This window comes from Chelonoidis abingdonii, chromosome 7, assembly GCF_003597395.2.
Source record: "Chelonoidis abingdonii isolate Lonesome George chromosome 7, CheloAbing_2.0, whole genome shotgun sequence".
In the NCBI taxonomy this organism is placed as follows: Eukaryota; Metazoa; Chordata; order Testudines; family Testudinidae; genus Chelonoidis; species Chelonoidis abingdonii.
The window spans coordinates 1,492,022-1,514,065 of NC_133775.1; the positions used below are offsets into that span (position 1 = coordinate 1,492,022).

The 22,044-nt window shown below is 59.2% G+C and overlaps 1 protein-coding gene across 13 annotated transcripts in view; it reads left to right on the top strand.

Moving 5' to 3' along the window:
• PTPRF (protein tyrosine phosphatase receptor type F) overlaps positions 1 to 22,044 on the top strand; it is a 510,254-nt gene that overhangs the window by 465,346 nt on the left and 22,864 nt on the right. For all 13 annotated transcript variants that reach the window (XM_075067537.1, XM_075067540.1, XM_075067539.1 and 10 more), the window contains 3 exons: positions 132 to 229; positions 11,461 to 11,584; positions 14,291 to 14,466. In XM_075067537.1, coding sequence (XP_074923638.1) covers positions 132 to 229; positions 11,461 to 11,584; positions 14,291 to 14,466 — 398 coding nt within the window. The remainder of the gene's footprint in view (positions 1 to 131; positions 230 to 11,460; positions 11,585 to 14,290; positions 14,467 to 22,044) is intronic.

Consider the following 22,044-nt stretch of genomic DNA (forward strand, 5'->3'; position numbering starts at 1 on the left):
GCACAGCATGCCGTGTGCCATCCACCCTGCCCAGCGCGTCCCATCCTCACTGTCCACATGCCGGCCGCGCACACCTCTGGGCCTGGGTGCAGAGCAGTAACTCTCCCCTCCCCCTCTCTTCGGCCTGCCAGGTATGCGAGACCACCCGCCAATCCCGGTGACGGATCTCGCTGACAACATTGACAGGCTGAAGGCCAACGACGGGCTGAGGTTCTCCCAGGAGTATGAGGTGAGCTGCAGAGAGGGAGACAGGTGTGCGTGGTGTTCCCCAGAGCCAGGCCCCGCAGGGAGGGGCTGGGCCATGGCAGCATCCCCCAGAGGAGGCAGCGTTGAGCTGCTCCCTTGGATGACAGAGCTGTACGGATGGGGCCCTCCCCTGGGGCGTGTCCTTGGGCAGCAGAGCTCTTGCTGGCCCTGGTGGTGCCAGGAGCCTAGTCCGGCTCAGCCCGGTTACAGACGCAGGGAGCGCGAGAGCAGAGGGGTTCCTGGGTCTCAGCGCCACGCCCCTCGCTGCGCTTGTTCTGTTTGACCCAGGCCTAACACGGGCACTCGGGCTGCAAGCTGCGCCCTGCAGCTCTGCCGAGGCTCCTCAGCCCAAACCCCCAGCCCCCTCTGCTCCTCCGGCTCCTTTCATGGTCACAGCTTCCCTGTGCACCTCCCGTTGGGCTACCCCCTTTCCAGGCTAGCCCCTCAGGCCTCAGCTCCAGCCCCCAGCTGCTTTCCTCGTCACACGGCGTAGCTGTCCTGAAGCACCCAGGCCTGGTCTGCAGCACCCTGGTGTCCCACATCTGTCCTGTGACACTAAACGCTCTGCTCTGCTGATACCCCTCGGTCCTGCCCTGCCTCTCCCTTGCCCCCCCCTCCCCCGGCACCTCCCCTGCTCTGCTGATACCCCTCAGTCCCACCCTGCCTCTCCACGCACACACACACACCCCACTCCCCTGGAGTGGAGCCATTCGCAAGGCTGGCTGATCAGTTTGAAAACTTGTCATGGGGGGAGAAGTTCCCATGCAGCCATTAGAGCCACAGTGGCAGTCAGAATGTTTTCCTCAGCTTGCACACTCCCTGGGGGAGCTGCTGACACCCCTTGGTCCCACCCTGTCTCTCCATGGCCCCCCCCCCACCCCGCTCTGCTGATACCCCTCGGTCCTGCCCTGTCTCTCCATGGCCCCCCCCTACTCCCGCTCTGCTGATACCCCTCGGTCCCACCCTGCCTCTCCCTGGGCCCACCCCTCAGTCCCACCCTGTCTCTCCATGCACACACACACCCCCAGCTTTGCTGATACCCCTCGGTCCTGCCCTCTCTCTCCCAGGGCCCCCGCTACTCCCGCTCTACTGACACCCCTCAGTCCCACCCTGCCTCTCCATGCACACACATACTCCTAATTCCCCCGGACTGGAGCCATTCGCCAGGCTGGCTGATCAGTTTGAAAACTTGTCGTGGGGGGAGAAGTTCCCATGCAGCCATTAGAGCCACAGTGGCCGTTGGAATGTTTTCCTCGGCTTGCACACATCCCTGGGGGAGCTGCTTTAGCTGCGTGAGGTGTAACTCGTAAATCCCCCTCCCCCCGAAGTATTAAAGAGTGGCTAGCTTGGGAAGGATCCTGTGCACGTGTTATTGCGGCTGTTCAAAATGTTATCTGCCTCTGCCTGTGGCCTCCCATTGCGGGAACCTATCTCCACTGATTTATGAGATGGGATCAGGACACTTCCCCACAAGGTAAGATTATACATGCTGGAAAGGAAACAAGCAAGGTGAGGGACAAGTTGCAGCCAGCTGGAGAGGTGCCGTGTGATGGAAGAGACTGGGCATATCGACCAAGTAGCTGCCACACCATGCACAGCTCTCCTGAGCCAGGGAGATGCCGTGTCACCATTAATGCCGCTAGCTTGCAGCGCAGTGTGTGTGCCCTGAAATGCCATTACTCCCATTTTGTGTGTCTGTGTGCCGTGAGCACAGGCAACCCTGTGCACGTTCCTACCTGCCTGCCTCATTCTTTTGTCTGAGTCCAACTGAAATTTAAAGCAAAACTCTCAGATCTGCTGTAATCTGATTCTATCTTTTCTGTATCCCATGAAAGGCCTGTGAGTGCTTGGATGCAGTGTCCAGCGCTCTGGGTATCTGCCTGTGGGATTTGTCTCTGCCATTCAGAGCCTGCCACACAATAGTGAGCTCTTGAACTGGTTCAGAAAATTAGCGTTAAGTAAATTCCCTTAACCATTTTCCTGTGCTGCTTTCTTCTCATTCTCCCTTTTTAGAATATCATGGCTGGTTGAGAGTACCAAATCAGTTGTACTTTCCATGCTGAAGCAGCTATTAAAGAGCTGATTGTTGCATGTAATTCCTTCCCGTGGATTCTGACGCATTTGACTCCAGATTTGGGTGGAATGACTGAACGCAGCACGCTCATAAGGCATCGGTATTAGGGTGGTCTGGAGTAGGTGTGCACCAGGTGCCCAGGGTCACTAGTGCAAATGGGGTTGTCACACACTCCCAGGTCAGGATCTAGGAGTGGAATTACCCAGGGAGCCTGGTGCTCCAGGCTGGATGTCCTGGGGCATTCGGAAGGGAACCATGCTCCGGGGATGTGGAAATAGCACAGGGAGAGCTGAGGGCAGCGTGCGGCAGCCTGGGTTAGCCTGTGAATGAGGCAGCAACTGCTGCTCCCTGAGAGAACTCTGCACGCTCAGGAAGCACTGGTCTCCAGTGCCCACTGCCCCGACTTCTGCAGTGAGAGAGCAGACGCCAGCACTTAATCCCTGTGCCTGGGACTGGCTGCAGGCCTGGCCTGAGGAGCAGTGCAGCGGGGCGAAGATCACCCCAGAGGACTTAGTTTTAGGAAGAGCCATAGATTGTTTTCCCATAGAAAGCCAACAGCCCGGAGTGTGTGTGTGTGGAGCGCATTCCAGGCGCGGCAGGCAGCCCAGACTCAGGGCAGATCTTTAACAGCCCGGAGTGAGCTGGGCTCGAGAGTGCAGTAACCTGGGCGCCTGGGCATGGAGCTCTAGGACAGAGCCGGGAACCCCAGCTCCTGCCTGTGGGCCGACGGCACTCGGGCACGGGAGCTCCCTGGGGCTGCAGCCAGCTCTGAGCTGGAAGGGTCCACGCTGGAACGGAGCAGGGAGCAGGCAGGGTTAATGGACGGGTGGAGCCCTGGGGCCACCAGGCATGGGGCAAGCCCCAGCTCGGGGTCTGACAGCAGCTCTCCCCAGTGAGAGTCCATGATTTACAGCCCGGGATTAATGGAATTAACTAAGGAGAAGGGCGGCTCAGCCGTTAATTATTTATCTCGCTCTTGATGGGTTTATGCTCAGGCTGTGTTAGAGCTCCCCCTGTTGGACTCCTGTCTGCACTGCAGCCACGAAGTGCCCGTCAGTGTGTTCCTCAGGGCAGGCTGCAGCCCCGCTGGGTCGTGTGGTTCCTGCCCCGGCGCTGGGGGGCGCATCTGCTCAGACACCGGGGAGCTGGCATCGCTGCCCCCCTTGCTGACGGGCAGGAGGCCTGCCCAGACGGGCCTTTTGTTCTCCCCATTTCTGGCCTGGGTCACACGGAGATCTTAAGATGGCCAGGGGGCTGGAACCGCAGCTGCACTATGGTGACAGGAGGGGGGGCAGAGGCCGCCTTCCCCTTTCTCTGTTTTAGAGAACAGCCCTAGTCAGGTCCCGCCCCACCTCCCCTAGCCTGGGAGCCCAGCGCTTGCCCCGTCCCGCCACCCCAGCCTGGGAGCCCGGCACTTGCCTGGTCCCGCGCCCCCAGCCTGGGAGCCCGGCGCTTGCCCAGTCCTGCCCTACCCCCCCCCAGCCTGGGAGCCCAGTCCCACCCCTCTAGCCTGGGAGCCCGGCGCTCACCCAGTCCCGCGCCCCCAGCCTGGGAGCCCAGAGCTTGCCTGGTCCGGTCCCGCCCCCCCAGCCTGGGAGCCCGGTCCCGCCCCTCTAGCCTGGGAGCCTGGCGCTCGCCCGGTCCCGCCCTGCCCCCCTAGCCTGGGAACCCGAGGCTCGCCCGAACCCAGCGTGCCCTCCCCCAGCCTGGATGCCTGGTCTCGCCCTGCCCCCCTAGCCTGGGAGCCCGGCGCTCGCCCGGTCCCGCCCTGCCCCCCTAGCCTGGGAGCCCGAGGCTCGCCCAAACCCAGCCTGCCCTCCCCCAGCCTGGACACCTGGTCTCGCCCTGCCCCCCCAGCCTGGGAGCCCGGCGCTCGCCCGGTCCCACCCCCCCAGCCTGGGAGCCCGGCGCTCGCCTGGTCCCACCCCCCCAGCCTGGGAGCCCAGCACTTGCCTGATCCCGACCCTCTAGCCTGGGAGCTTGGCGCTCACCCAGTCCCGCCCCGCCCCCCCAGCCTGGGAGCCCGGCACTCGCCCAGTCCTGCCCCCCTAGTCTGGGAGCCCGGCTCTCACCCGATCCCATCCCCCTTGCCTGGGAGTCTGGTGCTTGCCTGGTCCCGCTCTGCCCCACCAGCATGGGAGCCCGGCGCTCGCCCGGTCCCACCCCACTAGCCTGGAAGCCCGGTGCCGCCCTCCGCAGCCTGGGAGCCCAGCGCTCACCTGGTCCCGCCCCGCCCCCCCCAGCCTGGGAGCCCGGCTCTCGCCCTGTCCTGCCCCGCCCTGCCCCCCCAGCCTGGGAGTCCGGTGCTTGCGTGGTCCTGCTGTCCATATGACTTGGCCTGCACTGGAGAGCCGGGGCTGAGGAGCAGGAGAGCTGCAGCTCAGAAATATGGCAGGAGGGCCAGTTACTGAGTGGAAACGCCCTTTGGAAAGTGAGTGGTCTCCCTGGCCTGGTGCAGGGGAGCAGCGGTTTTCTGCTGTGGGAGTTCCCCGATGTGCTGCCCTTAGGGCTGTTTAGGGCATTTCCATAGCCCATGCTGGCAAGAGGCTTCTCGAGGGCAGGGGTTGTGTTAGGTACCCAGGGCTGTGGAGGGACTCACTGGGGATGCTCTTGAGTCTCCACGGCCAGCCAGCTCCAAGCTGGTAGGTTGGCTCCACTAGTATGTTCAGGCAGCTCCATCTCTAGGGCCTCTACTCAACCGCCCCCACTCCTGGAAGTGCGACTGCCCAGGCAAGACACGCGCAGGTTCCCCAGAGATGCTGGCCCTCTGCTCGTGGGAGGGACGGCGAGTGCTGCCGGGGGGAGGCACTGGAGTCATAGCAGCCATGGCCACGTCGAAAGGGGAGGGGTCTGGACATGTTCTTCCCAGATGAGCTCTAGGAGGTGGGGGGAGGGATTAGCATCTCATGCACCCCGAAGTAAACCTCTTTCAGATGCCGATTCCAGCTGAGCAGCCAGCTCCTCTCGCATTCATCTACCTTGAGAAGGGGCCGGGCCCCGCCCCAGGTCCCTCAGCAGACCAGTAGCAGAGCTGGGACCAGGCCTCAGGAATCCTGGCTCTCAGGCCAGTGCCATAAGCACAGGCCAGCCCTGCTTTCCCAGGCTCAGATGTTAAAGCAATAGCCAGCTGCTGAGACAGGGGCTCAGCTTTTAGCTGCCACTGGAAATAGCCTGTGTAATGTTATGAGATGGCTGTGTCGCGGGTGGGAGTGCCTGGAGAAGTGCTGAGGCCTGGGAGCTGGGTAACTGGGACCCCGACCCCCTGGCTCCTTCTCATTCCCACCTTAACCCACTGTTCTGGGAACCGCGGGAGTCCTGTCCCTGACCCCCCGGCTCCTTCTCCTTCCCACCTTAACTCAGTGCCCTGGGAACCGCGGGAGTCCTGTCCCCGACCCCCCGGCTCCTTCTCGTTCCCACCTTAACCCGCTGCCCTGGGAACCGCGGGAGTCCTGTCCCCGACCCCCCGGCTCCTTCTCGTTCCCACCTTAACCCGCTGCCCTGGGAACCACAGGAGTCCTGTCCCCGACCCCCCGGCTCCTTCTCGTTCCCACCTTAACCCGCTGCCCTGGGAACCACAGGAGTCCTGTCCCTGACCCCCCGGCTCCTTCTCGTTCCCACCTTAACCCGCTGCCCTGGGAACCACAGGAGTCCTGTCCCTGACCCCCCGGCTCCTTCTCGTTCCCACCTTAACCCGCTGCCCTGGGAACCGCGGGAGTCCTGTCCCTGACCCCCCGGCTCCTTCTCGTTCCCACCTTAACCCGCTGCCTTGGGAACCGCAGGAGTCCTGTCCCTGACCCCCCGGCTCCTTCTCATTCCAACCTTAACCCACTGCTCTGGGAACTGCGGGAGTCCTGCCCCCGACCCCCGAGGCACCAAGAGCTGGCAGGAGAAGCAGGGTCGGGGAGACCTTCAGCAGTACGGGCTCTGCACCCTGGTCCCTTCTCCTGGAACAGGCAGCCTGCAGGGCACTGCAGGGTCCCTCTGGCTGCCTGACTGCACCTGGGCCCCAGGCCTCACTCAGCATCACTTCTCTGGCAGTATGGTAGGTAGTGGGCTGTGATTCTTGGGTCCCAGAGCGGTGCAGGGTAAACCTTGTCCTGTGTTTAATTTGCTTGTACTAATGTGAGCTGCTGGCAGGTATTCGGCACGGGCATTCCAGGAATGTGACTAATAAGATGAAAGCTTTGCCAGCGATTGATTCAGGAGCATGTTATCTCCCCATTTAAGATGTCATGTAGATTGATGGCAGTCAATGGCTACACTAATCTGGCTGTGCTGGCGGTGGGGCTGGGCAGGCCCAGCAGATCCCCTGGGGCCAGTTTCTAACAAAGCGGGTTCCCAAGTGGCTTCTCTGGGACGAGCCTGCGAGGCTTAAAGAGCTGGCAGGTGACTCTGCTGGTTCTTCTGTATGCGCCCAGGTGCCACGCAGCACCCAGGTTCTCGTCAGAGCAGCTCTGCTTTCCCCCGATTTTGTATGTGGCTGCGGATGAGCAGAGAGGACTTTGTAGTCATCTGCTAAGGAGCTTTGTGATTCCTGCTCCTACAGTTCTCAGGGGAATGGGCTCTGCTCATCAGCTGCTGCATGAGCAAAGGAGACAGACAGCAACTGATCCCCCTGGCTTTCCAGTTCCCCCGACTTAAGAAAACTTGGGTTCCTGGTGCTTTAGCCATGATTGTAAAGTGCTTTTGAATCTGCTGAGGCACACGAATTCCCCACTGGAGCTTCTCCTGCCTGGAGCAGCCTCTGTGTCTGCACATTATCTTTGCAGGCTCCCGTGCTCCTTCCCACGTGCTGTAATAACCCGTATGCTCCTAACGAGGCGCTTGTCTGATGTACTGCTTCTTGCTTCAGGCTGGGAGTGACTTGAGGCTCATTTACTGGGGAGTTTACAAACCTGGGACAGTTTCAAGCTTTTCCTGGAGTCGTTAAAGCTTTGGACCCTCCCATCGCTTGACACCACTTGGCTTTTCCTCATGAAGCAGAGGGAAGAGAAGCGTTGTGGGGTTTGTAACAGAGCTAGGAGGGAATGAAGCCACACACTGGGCCTGTACGGCCCCTCCCAGGTGGGGCTGGCCAGCTGCAGAGGTCTGCATAATGGGCTTCAGCTGCATTCCAAGCAGCCCATCAGCCCCACATTTATTTACTCATTTGCTTGCCTTCCAGGGGGGCCAGGTGCACATTAATTCATCACCAGAGCTCAAATTAAATCATTTTACTTCTAAATGAGTCACTCATTTGCAGGAGTATTTACTTAGAGCCTCTTCGCACCCAGGTGCTCCATTGCTCCTGTCGGGCTGCTGGTGATTAGACCGCTTTTGCACATCCTCACTGCATAGCAAAACAATTACCCTAATGGCAGTGCCTCAGAGCTGCTCTTCACAACAGGGGTGCTTTGCAGCCAAGCCCACCTGGAGAAATGATCCTTCCCCTCTGCATTCAGACTTGGCCTGCAAACTGCTCCCGTCCCACCATGGAGCCGGGCAGCCCTGGATCATCTTCCTTCCTAAGAGCGCAGCTCCAGCAGGAGCCTGTCACCCCCAGCCCCTGCTGTGGGGTGCATGCTTGCCCGGGGCTGGGAGGGGCAAAGGTGTGTGATCCCCAATCTGACCTGTAGACACAGGCCATTAAATGTCACCTAGTGACCCTCACCCCGCCCTGCTCTCTTCCGCCCGGCCTCCTCACCCCACCCTGCTATGGCCCCACCATGCCTCAGAACAGCACCCCCACCAGCCCCACTCCAGTGGGACACATGGCCACCAGGCCCTGCTGCTTGCTTGCCACAGTTTTAATTTAGATGGAATAAAGGGGCCCAAAGAATCGAGGTTTGAACGTGACCCAGTCACCGCCCAGCTCTGAATGGTGCTAAACAAGGGTCGGGGTTTGGTGTCCAGAGACCTCCGCCTGCTCTGTCCCAGGCAGCAACACCATGAACGGCTTGTCACCCTTTCCTTCCAGATACAGACCAGGAGGGGAGGGGGACAGTGCTAAGTGAGGCTGTCCCTGTAACGGCAACCCGTGGTCCCTGGCAGTTTAGCTGGAGGGAGGTTTTAGAGATGGCTGGACAGTCTCGAGGGGAATCACTGGCCTTTGGGGCAAAGAGATGGGCAGGAGCTGCTGCTGCTGAAGCTGGATCCCGTTTCCTAGCCGACAAAACCGGACGAACACACACAACGGGGGAGAGAAAAGAGCAGCAGAGAGCGAGGCTGCAGCTTCTGTCTCTGGGGTGTCCCTCACTTGCCACCTCCCTGCTGGAGAAACCCAGACCCAGCCTATGTCTGGTTGGATCAGCCACTCCAAGACCTGACAAACTCGTACCAGCGCTGGGCTGTTCAGGCTGCAGGCTCGCACCCGTGCTGCACAATACGCAGCCTTGGCCGGCTAAGCCAGGCTCTTGTTAGACAGAAGAAACAAGGAAAAGGGCGCAGGTGGGAGAGGGGCAGTAACACAGTCCCAGGTAGGATTTGGGATTTGGCTGGAGCCAGTGGAGGCGACTGTTTCCCCGGCTCCCTCCGTTTGGCCCGGGCTGGCCAGGATATGGCTCAGGAGTAGGAAAGAAGAGGCCCAGGGTCCCAGGAGATGGTGGGGTGACAGCTGTGAGGGTGAATCTCATTCTCGTAGCCAGTTTTTCTCCCCAGAAGCCTCTTTCGCTAAGGAGTGCTGAAGGCAGGGACGGGTGGACTAGCTCATCCTCTCTGTATTTTGTCCACCACTAAGGCCTAGCTTCTGACACACCAATTTTGGTTCACGGATTCTACTTTCATGCTGGTCTTGCTACCAGGCGTGATCTTAACACAGTGCTTGAGGTCTGTCAGGAGGCCATTTTGTTGAGTCGAATTCAGCCTTTGTCTCCCTTCCCATCTTTTCCCATCGCCGTTTGTTGTTGCTGGCTAGCGTGACCCTTCGATGAGTTTTTGCTCACTTCTTCGAGCTAAACTTGTAATTAGGGTAAATTTGTAGCCCCAGTTACCACAACAGTACATGCCCTCTCCCACCCCCTGCCTTGGCCTGCATCTCCTCGTCCTCTGCCCTGTGGGCCCTTTCAGTAACACGGCCTTCAGCCTGGCTCTCAGCGAGCAGCCTCGGCCCGCGTGCCCACAGCAGAGGGTGAAGAACATTTCAAAAGGAAACGTGACAAAATTCTCTGTTGTGCAACGTGTGAGATCCGAGCAGCCGCACACGGGGGCTGTGGAACAAGCCAGTGGCCAGCGTTAGTGCAGAGGTGTGTGTGCCGGGAGCCTAACAACCCCCAAGTGGAATACCTGGCTAAACTTTCAGCCAGGAGCCGGGTGCTCACGTCCTCTGCTCCCCCAGCCACAGCGCCCTGCGTGCCACCGCCGCTGCTTAGTACTCTGATAATAGAAGATTACAGGGTTTCTGTGGGAAACATTTATTTACATTCTGCATTGCCCAACCCCCCTATTAGCTCCGCTGTGATGCCTCATCTCCCTGCCAGGCCCTGTGTGGGGAGAGCGCTGCCGCCAGGACCCCTGGGTGGGAGTGATGTGTGCTGTGCAAATGGCAAGCAGGGCACAGGTCCCTGTTCCTTCTGAGAGCTGCGGGAAGGGCCTCTGCCCGGTGACAGTATCAGGGCAGCCCCTCTGCAGGATGCCAAGACCCCGCATAGGACACATACTATCCTGTATTTAGGTGCCAATATCAGAGCAGGCTCGTGGTGACCTTAACTGTGCTACTGATCGAAGGGCAGCTGCAGCAAACGCCAGAAGGGGCGGTGCAGGGAGTAATCACATGGGCTGGCGTTTGCACTTTGTGCCTTTCCCTGGGTGATCAACAGAAGCGGCTAGTCTCCAGCCTGACACCCCTTCGAGGCTTTCACAATGGTTAAGGACCATTATGTTCATCTGGCCTGCCTCCTACATCACATAGGCCATAGTGATTCCTGCAGCCAGCCCATATCTCCTGGTTGAGCTCGGGCCTAGTTTTGAGAAGGCGCTGACGAGGCTGGTAATGCAACTCCCTGCGTTTCATGGCCTGACAATAGCTGCCCTCTTGTGGGTGCACCCAGACCAGGTGTGGGAATGAGGAAGGCTTTGATGAAGAGTGTCCCTCCCAGCTCAGAGAGATGTGTTTGGGACAGGCCTTCATATTGTCTTCTGTTTTGCATGTGAGAAATGTGACTCTAAGGATGCAGCATTTGGGGAATATGGTGGCCAGGCAGCCCTGTGGTGGATGGGCCATGTCGGGTACGCAGTGTGTGTGTTGCGTTGAGCGCGGGATGGCACTGGATTTGGGATGGGTCACGGCAGGTATACGGGGGAAAGGGTCCCGGAGGGGCTGTGGCGGTTATGCCGGGCAGGAGGTTTCAGCCCCACAGCAGAGGGGCTGCGTTAAGTATTTGGGGCAGGTCCTGCCAGCCATGTCAGGTGCATCACAGGGGCCAAGCTGGCCCCACAGCAGAGTCTGTTGAGTACGTGGGGCGGGGATTCTTTGACAGGGACGCAGGCAAGTCACATGTTTGTTTCCCAGCCAGTCCCTAGCATATGGGCCCTACACATGCTTATGGCCCTGTCCCCAGTTCACGCCATGAACTGAAAGGAGAGATGTTCGCCCTGCGGAAGCAGCTGACGCAGCAGCTAGTGACCCATCCGGTTTCATGACTTCTCCCAGCAGGAGCCTTCTTCACTCTTGTTCTTTAATATCCAAATCCCCTGGCACGAGGCTCTAAAGGCTGCTCTGTTTCCAGGGGCTGCAGCTCGCTAACTGATAAAACCACTGGGGTCAGTAAGTGTGCGCACGGCCCAGCAGGAGCCAGCCCTGCTGCAGTAATTGAGGTAGAGGAGTTTCTGCCAGCGGGGGGCAGCTTGGACTAGGGAGCTTTGGCTGGGGAGAGGACCCCCCCCACACACACACACACACCAGCCAGCCCTGCATGCACCCCAGCAGAGAGGCTGTTTCAGTGACGGTCAGACTGCTTCAGGGCAGGTTTGATTTCCTGGCAGGGCATTGGGATTGGCATCATCTGAGCGCCAGCCCAGAGAATGCCTTGCTGCCCTGGCCCTAGCGCTACAGTGGGGTGTAGCTGGGTGGCAGGCCGGGGCGTGGCAATCCTGCAATTGCCAGGAGAAGTGCGTCTCCTGCATACGGCCCAGCATGCTGTAACAGCCTGTCCTCTCTCCTTTAGTCCATCGATCCAGGGCAGCAGTTCACCTGGGAGAACTCCAACCTGGAAGTGAATAAACCAAAAAACCGCTATGCAAACGTGATCGCCTACGACCACTCACGGGTCATCCTGACCTCTGTCGATGGTAAGCGCGGGGCTCGGGGCCTGTTCCAAGCGCTGTCTGAGGGAGTGGCATGAAAAGCTGCCTGGTGGGGTCATTGTAACACGCAGCTGAACAAGGTTACTCCCTCAGTGTGGTGGGGCACACAGCCAGGTGAGGGGGATGCGTGTCCATGCTGCACCCACACTGCCCGGGGAGATTCTAGCAGCCAGCCCAAAGGTGCACGTCGGCTCCAGACCCTGCAAAGGATAAGAAACAGTAGCAGAATTTTGCTGGCCCCTTCCCCAGCGGTGCGACAGCTGCCCTCCTGCCACGCCCTGGCCCAGCTCTCTCAGACTAGGTGTAAGGGCAGCAGACCCCGGTCATCCTCAGGTGGGATCATACCTGGGACCTCAGGAGCTCAAAGCCACATGGCTGGTTGGGTGAGAGGAGCCGGCTTGTCAGCCCTGGAGACAGGAGCTCGTTACAGCTCCGCCCATAGCGAGCACACACCTGCTGCCAAGGGGCTGCCCCTGCCCCATGGGGGAGTGGAGCAGACAGCCCACGGCCTGCCCTCCCACCCCCGGGAGCCTCAATGTGAGCCTTCCTTTGTGCAGTTCTGTTGCTGCTGCCTGCTAGGCTGCACCTCTGCTGGCCCCTCCCAGCACCAGTGTGCCCCTTTCAGCCACGCACCCAGTTGGCCAAGTGCCCTGGCTGGGCCCGGTGTCTAGGGACCGGGAAAAGCAGGTCAGCTCAAGGTGGCAAATCAAAGTGCTGCTAGGCCCCATCTAGTGCATCCCAGGCTAGGGGCCCAGGGCAGGACAGGTTTTGGCCCATGTAGGTTTGGGTGCCAGGTGGGGGCTCCGGCTAACCAGGACAGGCGTGCTGCATTCCTGTCCCCTGCTGCAAGGCCCAGCGTTGCCCAGGAGCCCTGGGGTGAGAGACAGGCACCTGAGTGTATTGCCCAGCGAGACCAAACACTGACCCATCCACCTCCCGCTCTGTGCATAAGAGGCTGCTGACCTCTCTGATCTGACACTGTATTACAGCCGCCGCCCGTCGCACTCACAGAAACACACCGGCGCTAGAGCCTGTGACTGGCTGCTGGCTGAACGCGTGAGGGGAGCCCAGCTAATTAAATGCAGCCCCATTTGGTGTTGAGGCTGGAGTTTGCTTGGGGTGCAGATGGCCATGCAGCCTGATCTCTCCTCATCCCAAAAAGGAACAGCTTTCTAATGTCAACGGGCTGCTCTTTCTTTGCAGGAAGTTCAGCCTCTCTCCCTGTAGTTGTGTGGGGCTCCCCCTATACCGAGGGGCTGAGCTCTGCACTGGGAACCCACTTTCTTGGAGCAATCCTGGTCCTGTAAGCAGGTTCTGTGACTGAGCCATTCCCAACGTCTCTCACGGCAGGAGGTGGCAGCCAGAGAGAAGAAGCCCACATGTGTTAGCGCGGCTGGACCAGGGGGCAGCCAGCACAGAACTCTGGCTGATCTGGTCTCCAGGCTCCAGACTGGGTTATGGCCAGGGAGCTTCTCCTCCCCCAACGTCTCTTCCACTGAGTGTATGGCTACACTGGCACTTTACAGCGCTGCAACTTTCGCGCTCAGGGGTGTGAAAAAACACCCCCCTGAGCGCTGCAAGATACAGCGCTGTAAAGCCTCAGTGTGATCAGGGCAGCAGCGCTGGGAGCACACTACACCCGTAGAGGATGTGGCTTACGTGCAGCGCTGGGAGAGCTCTCTCCCAGCGCTGCCGCTCCGACCACACTCACACTTCAAAGCGCTGCCGCGGCAGCACTTTGAAATTCCAAGTGTAGCCATACCCTGATTGTGCTTGAGGCTGCTGGGAATCAGCAGGAGATTCTGCGGAGCCCCCCTCAGCCTCCTTTAAGAGAAAACGTGAGCACACCCTCCTGGGGAACCCTGGCCAGGTCCTAGACCTGGTGCTGAGGGGCGGCCGGAGCCTCTACAAAGTGCTCACATTCAGCTCCAGCAGAACTGTGGTACATTTGTTTAATAAATGCGGGGGCAACGTGCAGAGGCCAGAGGGGGCGCTGCATCTGGGGGGCAGCCTGAGGAAGTCAGAGGAGTGGAAGCGTCGGGGGGGTGCTGCATGCAGAGGCCGGAGGACGGGGAGTGTCGGGGGGCGCTGCATGTGGGATGCAGCCTGTGGCAACTGGAGGAGGGGGAGCTGGGGGGAGTGCCAGGGGGCACTGCATGCGGAGGCCAGAGGAGGGGGAGCATTGGGGGGGTGCTGCAAGCGGGGGGCAGCCTGTGGAGGCCAGAGGAGCGGGAGCGTCAGGGGGAGGCACTGCAAGTGGGGGGCAGCCTGTGAAGGCCGGAAGAGGGGGAGCATCAGGGGGCGCTGCATGCGGGGGGCACATGCAGCGGCCAGAGGAGGGGAAGCTTTTTGCATGTTCCCCTTTGCAAACAGACACGAGAGAGCGTGAAAGTAACAGAGCAACAAAACCTGTCCCGAAGTCCTGCAAGGCCGCAGCAAACTGCAGGTCAACGTGAGACAATTATTTCAGTCTGTTGCCTGGGGCTGTGCATGTGAACGTCCCTTCGTGTGCGAGGGGGCAGCTGTCTCTGCTTCCATGTTGCCTAATTGCTCCAGTAATGTGTTAGTTGGATGGTTCCAGGAACGTCCTCGGGTGCAGCCCTCACCGGATCTCCCTCTGGGGAGGGACTGGCTTAGCGCCTGGCAGTCAGCCAGGCTCCCCGGGTAACCCGGCTCCCTTGGTCTCCGCAGGGGTGCCCGGCAGTGACTACATCAACGCGAACTACATCGATGGGTACCGGAAGCAGAATGCTTACATCGCTACGCAGGGGCCGCTGCCAGAGACGCTCAGCGACTTCTGGAGGATGGTGTGGGAGCAGAGGACAGCGACCATAGTCATGATGACCCGGCTGGAGGAGAAATCCCGGGTATGGGGAGCTCGGGGCGGGACGGGTCCCTGCTGCAGGCACAGGATGAGGGCAAGTTTCCCTGAGTAATCCCGCCCCCTCCCCCCCTGCCCGCCTGCCCGCCACACACANCACTGGCTTCCACCCTCCCTCTCCACACTCAGATGCCACCCCCACCCACACATGCCCACTCCCGCCCCAATGCGAAGCCCTGCAATAGGAGTGTTGGGACAGGCCCCAGGCCCAGCACCCCTGGGTGCCGTGTCCCCACAGAAGCAGGGTGGTGAGGCTGGTAAGCATTGTAAGCGTTGGGCAGCCAGCTAGGGCTGCGGCATCCCTGCACTGCGGAGTTGCTGGTGGAATCTCCTTGCAATGACCAGACTGACCTGTCCCCGGGCCAACACCAGAGAGCTGCAGGGATTTTCCCATCTCTCTGGGCTCGGCTCCTGAGGCTGCAGTGCAGAGCCCCTGTGGAGCCGGGAGGAAAGGAACAGGGCCCTCCTTCAGAGATGGGCTTGTGGCTGTCCTGCCATGCCCGCAGCGCCACCCTGACCATCTCTCTCCTGACTTCGTTTTCTCCCAGTATTTCACCGTTCCCACTGCAGGCAGCGGGCGGGTGCTTCGGCTGTGAGCTGGGGCTGCAGGAGGGGAGAGACGGGGCCTTGGGCTCAGCTAAAAGCCAAGTTCTGTGATGCTCTCCCCGTGCAGGTGGTGGGGTGGGAAGCCCCTGCACACGACACGGCTGGGGTGGGAGCGCCTCTCAGGGAGGGCCCCAGAGGCTGCCAAACAAGCTGCTTTCCCCCATGGCCCAAGCAGGCCTGGCTTCAGGCTTCCCCCGGCTGCTGAGATCAGGCCAACTCCTCCCCGGGCAATGGCCAGTCCCTCGCTAGAGACAGACGCGCACACGGGTTCAACTTTGTGTCCCCTGCTGGCCCTATAGCACCTCCCCCAATGCTCTGCCGGGCACTGGCTGAGCCCCCAGGACAGTGGACGCCGAGGGAAGCAAACAAAATGGAGCCCTGGGGTTTGTGCTCCAGCTCCAGCACTTGCTGAATGGGCAGAGGTGCGTCCTGAAAGGAGAAGGAGCCGCAGTGGCTAAGGGCCCCTGTGAGCAGGGGCCAGTGGCTAAAAACACCTGACTGGCCCTTTAAATTTTTTTAAAATACCTTTGAGGTGTGAGAAAAAGCCAAATAAATCACTGTCACGTCACTTGTAGGCTGGTGACTTATCGAAAGCCACTGCGGAGTGCATGCTTCTCTATGATAACGGGTGTCTCTAAACCCTGCTGGCACCTGTCTGCCTCCTGCTTCCCTGCTCCTGAGACGTGCATTATCTAACCCTAACACACTGGCCTTGCTGCCCGTCCTGGAAACATGGGGCAGGCCCTGGGCTGGGCATGTGCAGCCTCAGTCACCACAGCAGGGATGAAATGAGCGGGGAGCCCCGGGCACTGGCCATGCCGCATGCCCCTCACACCGTCAGACAGCCCTTCCCATCATCCCCAGCAGGCAGCACTACCCAGAGGGACAGACTCCGGGGAGGAAGTGGGGAAAGTATTGGGGTCGGCCTGAAACCGGTTACCCACAGCGGTACTGTGAGTACCCTACAGCAGCCTGGTGCTTCCCTGCTGACCCGGCATCTCTGGGAGAGAGGGGAACAGGGCATGCGGGGCGGGGGGGAGAGGCTGGCAGAGGGATGGAGGTCGAGGAATCACTTTTCCATGAAGATTCTCTGGATTGCATTTCCTTTCCCAGTGTTCCCTGGCGAGAGACCTCCCGTCCCCTGCGATTTGGGATTCAGTTGCTCCCATTCAGCCTCTTCCCTTGTCCTCTCCGTCTTGCTCGCCCCATCCTGCCCCGTTCTTCTTCGAGTGCTTGCTCATATCCATTCCAGTTAGATGTGCGCGCGCCGCGTGCACGTTTGTCGGAGACTTTTTACCCTAGCAACACTCGGTGGGCCGGCAGGGCGCCCCCTGGCGTGGCGCCGCTATGGCACCTGATATATACCCCTGCCGGCCCATCCATCCCTCAGTTCCTTCTTACCGCCCGTGTCGGTCGTTGGAACAGTGGAGCGCGGCTTAGCTGATCTCCACCTCCCTCGCGATTCATTCGTTTGTATAGTTATCGTGTACATAGTTTGTTTTCTATAGTTCTAGTTAGCATTTAAATCAGTAGTTCTTATAGCTGTGTATATAGTTAAAGAGGATTGGGGGCTCGCCCCTTCTCCTCCCCCGGTACCGGGGCCCGTGCCTGGTTCACTGGGCTTCAAACCCTGCGCGGCCTGTCATCAGCCGATGCCCAAAGGAGACCGCACGACTCCTGTTTAAAGTGCCTAGGCGAATCCCACCTTGCGGACAAGTGCCGAATCTGCAAGGCGTTCAAGCCCCGGACAAAGAGAGAGCGGGACATTCGCCTGACGCAGTTTTTGATGGAGGCAGCGCTAACTCCTCCATCCTCGGCACCAACTCCGGCACTGGGAACAAGTGCCTTCTCCACACCGGACCGCCCGGCACCAGTAAAGGCTCCTCGGCATCACCTTTCACCGGCCCAACCCTCTGGCCGGCCCCGCTCCCTCTCCCCGAGGAGCAAGAGGCACAAGGCTCCTGCGGCACCTACAGCTACACCGCAGTCGGAGCGTGTCTCCAAGACGGACCGCCTGGCACCGTCAACTGCCGCGGCACCACTTGTCTCCACACCGTTGATTCCAGTCTCACAGGAGCTGTCAAGTCCGGTGCCTACCAGCTCCCTGGCACACACTGCGGGTCGAGCTCGTCATGCCCTCCACGCCGGAGACCTTCTCCACGGCGCGGGACCTAATTGCTCTGACAGAACCTGAGCTCCCCCAACCCCCGGCACCGCGGTGCGGGTTATTCAGTCATTGGGCAAGCCCACCATGGTGCGACCACCTTCCCCAGGCACCATCGAACGCCGTTGGTCCCGATCTAGATCCCGCTGTCACTATCAGTCCTGACATCGCTCCCGATCCCAGCGCCGCTCGCAGTCCCGGTACTGCTCTCCATCCCGGTATCAGTTGTACTCGCGGCACCGCTCAAGATCCCGGTCTCCGTCGTGGTACTCTCGGCACCGGTCCAGATCCCGGCACCACAGTACCTCTCGCAGCCAATCCCGGCATGATGATGTGAGGCACCGGTCGACCTCCCGGCACCGCGCTGGTCGCAGGTCCCGCTCCCGGCACCGCCACGGTTCCCGGTACCGTTCGCCGGTACCGCACAGAGATGAGTTCTATGGATGCAGGGACCTGGTCCAATCAACGTCAGCTCCTCCCTGGCCTTCACGTCATCCGTCCGCCTCCTCACACGTGGACAGTGCCTCCTACGGGGGTTCAGATACGCAGGCCCACCCGGACCACGGACCTCCTCAGTGGTCTTTTTGGACACCTTGGGCCTATCACCAAGCCCAAGGTGAACCAACAGGCCCTTCACGCTCCGGTCACTCAGAGCACCGTGCGCCCGAGGCCACAGTCAGCAGACGTCCCCCCGCTGGTACGAAAGAAACCACTGTGCACGCACCGGAGCAGCATGGTCTTCCGGAGACGGAGGTTCCCCAGGATGAGGCATCAGTCCAGGACCCACTCATCCCAGGGCTGTCATCATCCTCTTCCCCGGATGAGGCGGTAGCGGGCACATCATCGTCGGGGCCACCTCCGATTGACCTCCGATCACACCAGGATCTTCTGCAGCGTGTCGCTCAGAATATCAACCTTCCAGTAGAGGAGGTTCCCAAGGTGGAGGACCCGGTGATTAGCATATTATCTGCGGAAACACCAACCAGAGTGGCTCTCCCCTTCATCCGTTCGATCCAGGCCAGAGTGGACACGGCTTCCATTCCACCCACAGCCAGGGGAGTAGAATGAAAATACATGGTGTCTTCTAAGGGGTATGAGTACCTCTATGTGCACCCCGCCCACTGCTCGTTGGTGATACCATCAGTCAATGAATGGGAGCGCCACGGCCAACAAGCCCCCGCGCCAAAATCTAGGGAGGCCAGGTGCATGGATTTGTTGGGCCGAAAGATCTACTCCGCCAGAGGCCTTCAGGTCCGCGTGGCGAACCAACATGCCCTCTTAAGCAGATACAGCTACAATACCTGGGAGGCGGTCGTCAAGTTTAGCAAGTTGGTTCTGCAGGACTCCTGTCAGGAGTTTACAGCTCTCCTAGAGGAGGGGAAGAGGGTCACGCGGACCTCCTTACAAGCCTCACTAGATGCCGCCGATTCGGCAGCTAGAACGGTCGCCTCTGGCATAGCCATGCGACGCATAGCATGGTTGCAAGTGTCCGGCCTACCACCTGACCTGCAACACACCATACAAGACTTGCCATTTGATGGACAAGGCTTGTTTTCGCAAAAGACGGACCCCAGACTACAGAGTCTGAAGGACAACCAGGTCATTATGCGTTCGTTGGGAATGCATACACCCCAGACTCAAAGACGGTCATTCTGCTCCCAACCTCAGTGCCCTTACCCCCCACCTCGGCCAAGACAAGATTTTGCCCGAAGATGAGGTCATACTCCACGCAGACACCAGTCTGGACCTCAAGGGGGCAACAGTTCTAGTCCCGCCAAACCAACATGGGGACCCAAAGCAAACTTTTGAGGGTGCGCCCGAGAGCAGTGTACCAATTGTCTCCCCGAATCCCTTTCAGTTTTACAGCCGCCTTTCCCTGTTCCTCCTGCGTGGTTCCAGTTGACTTCAGATCGTTGGGTCCTACGTACGGTGGAGCTTGGATACCAACTTCAGTTTGTTTCACCCCCTCCTCGTCCCTCTTCAGGGACCCCTCTCACGAGCAACTCCTCATTCAGGAGGTTCACAGGCTCCTCTCAATCGGAGCTATAGAGGAGGTACCGGAGAAGTTAAAGGGCAAGGGGTTTTATTCCTGATATTTCCTAATTCCCAAGGCAAAAGGGGGCCTCAGGCCCATCTTGGACCTGCGAGGACTGAACAAATTCATCAAAAAGTTCAAGTTCTGCATGGTATCCCTGGGAACCATCATTCCTTCCCTGGATCCCGGAGATTGGTACGCCGCTCTCGACATGAAGGATGCATATTTCCACATTGCAATTTATCCCCCGCACAGGAGGTATCTGCGCTTTGTGGTAAATCAGGGTCACTACCAGTTTACTGTCCTCCCCTTAGGTCTTTCCTCGGCCCCTCGGGTCTTCACAAAGTGTATGGTGGTCGTCGCTGCTTCCCTGCACCGTCGTCGAATACACGTCTTCCCTTACCTCGATGACTGGCTTATCCGAGGGGCCTCCGAGGCACAAGTCATCAGCCATGTCGCCATCATCAGGGAGCTGTTTATGCATCTAGGCCTGATCATCAGTTTGAACAAGTCCACTCTGGTGCCTACGCAGAGGATAGAATTTATCGGGGCAATGCTGGACTCCAACCTTGCAACAGCCAGTTTACCCCCACACCGGTTTCAGGCCATAGTCTCCCTTGTCAAAGTCTTCAGAGTTTTCCAACTACCTCTGCTCGTACTTGCCTTGCCCTCCTCGGGCACATGGCTGCATGCACATTCCTCACAAAGCATGCCAGACTGCAAATGCGCCCTCTACAAATCTGGCTCGCTTCCGTCTATTGGCCGGGCAGAGACGCCATAGACATTATTCTGACAGTTCTGCTGAACGTTCTAGGCTCCCTCGACTGGTGGAGGACGTCATCCCGAGTGTGTGCGGGCCTGCTGTTTCATCCTTCCCAGCCCTCCACGTCCCTAACAACAGACGCGTCTTCATTGGGCTGGGGTGCTCACCTAGGGCACCTGCGCACCCAAGGCTTTTGGTCACCCCGGGAGTTGACGCTTCACATCAATGTCTGAGAGCGGTCTGGCTGGCATGCCAAGCGTTCCAGCACCATCTACAAGGCTGTTGTGTTGCAGTATTCACGGACAACACAATGGCCATGTATTACATCAACAAGCAGGGAAGGACACGGTCCTCCCCCTTGTGTCAGGAAGTGATCCGACTGTGGGACTTCTGCATAGCCCACTCCATAGATCTAGTGGCCTCCTTCCTCCCAGGAGTACGGAACACGCTCGCAGATCACCTGAGCAGGTCCTTCCTATCACATGAATGGTCCATCCATCCAGACGTTCTCCATTCAATTTTCCAGAGGTGGGGCTTTCCCCACATAGACCTGTTTGCATCCAGAGTGAACAGGAAATGCCAGGTGTTCTGCTCTCTGCAAGGTCGCTCCCCGGGCTCCCTGTTGGATGCGTTCCTGATTCCGTGGATGGGCCACCTCTGTTATGCCTTCCCACCATTTCCTCTCGTCCACCAAGTCCTACTCAAGCTCCACAGGGACAAAGCCCATCTTATGCTGATCGCCCCGGCTTGGCCAAGGCAGCACTGGTACACCATGCTGCTCAACCTGTCCCTGTCAGACCCAATTCCCCTACCACTCTGGCCAGACCTGATCACGCAAGACTTTGGCAGGCTGCACCATCTGGACCTGCAGTCCCTTCATCTGACAGCATGGCTCCTGTCTGGTTAAGCCAATCAGAGTTGCGTTCTTCCGCCGCAGTGCAACAGGTGCTGCTCGGAAGCAGGAAGCCCTCCACGCACTCGACATACCTCGCTAAATGGAAGCGCTTCTGCCACTGGTGCGCCCAGCATGGCCATTCTCCGCTTTCTATATTAGTCCCCACTATCTTGGACTATTTATGGTCTCTCAAAGAGCAAGGTCTGGCGATCTCCTCTTTATGAGTGCATCTTGCAGCTATATCCACTTCCACCCTGGGGAAGCTGGCAGTTCCGTTTTTTCCCACCCTATAGTTTCCAGATTCCTTAAAGGCTTGGAGCGACTCTACCCCCAGGTCAAATGCCCTACCCCTACCTGGGACCTGAACCTCGTCTTAACCAGGTTCATGGGGCCCCCCTTTGAGCCTTTAGCCACATGTTTGCTGCTGTACCTGTTCTGGAAGACAGCATTCCTAGTCGCTGTCACCTCAGCTAGACGAGTCTCAGAACTTCGAGCATTGACTGTGGAGCCTCCATATACGGTGTTCCGTAAGGACAAGGTACAGCTGCGACCGCACCCAGTGTTCCTCCCTAAGGTCATCTCCACCTTTCACGTTAACCAGGACATCTTTCTGCCAGTCTTCTTTCCAAAGCCACATTCATCATGACGGGAACAGCAGCTCCATACTCTGGATGTCCATAGGCCTCTCGCCTTCTACACTGAGAGGACCAGACCCTTTCGGCGCTCACCTCAGCTATTTGTAGCGGTGGCAGAACATATGAAGGGCATGGCAATCTCCTCCCAACATATTGCATCTTGGGTGACATCCTGTATTCGGGCTTGCTATGACTTGATTCATATTCAGACTGGTCATCTCACTGCCCACTCTACTCGGGCTCAAGCCTCATCTGCCGCGTTCTTGGCCCATGTTCCCATGCAGGAAATCTGCCGCATGGCCACCTGGTCTTCCATCCACACCTTTGCATCGCACTACGCATTGGTCCAGCAGTCCAGAGACGATGCCGCCTTCGGCTCAGTGGTCTTACATTCCACAACGTCTCACTCCGACCCCACCGCCTAGGTAAGGCTTGGGAATCACCTAATTGGAATGGACATGAGCAA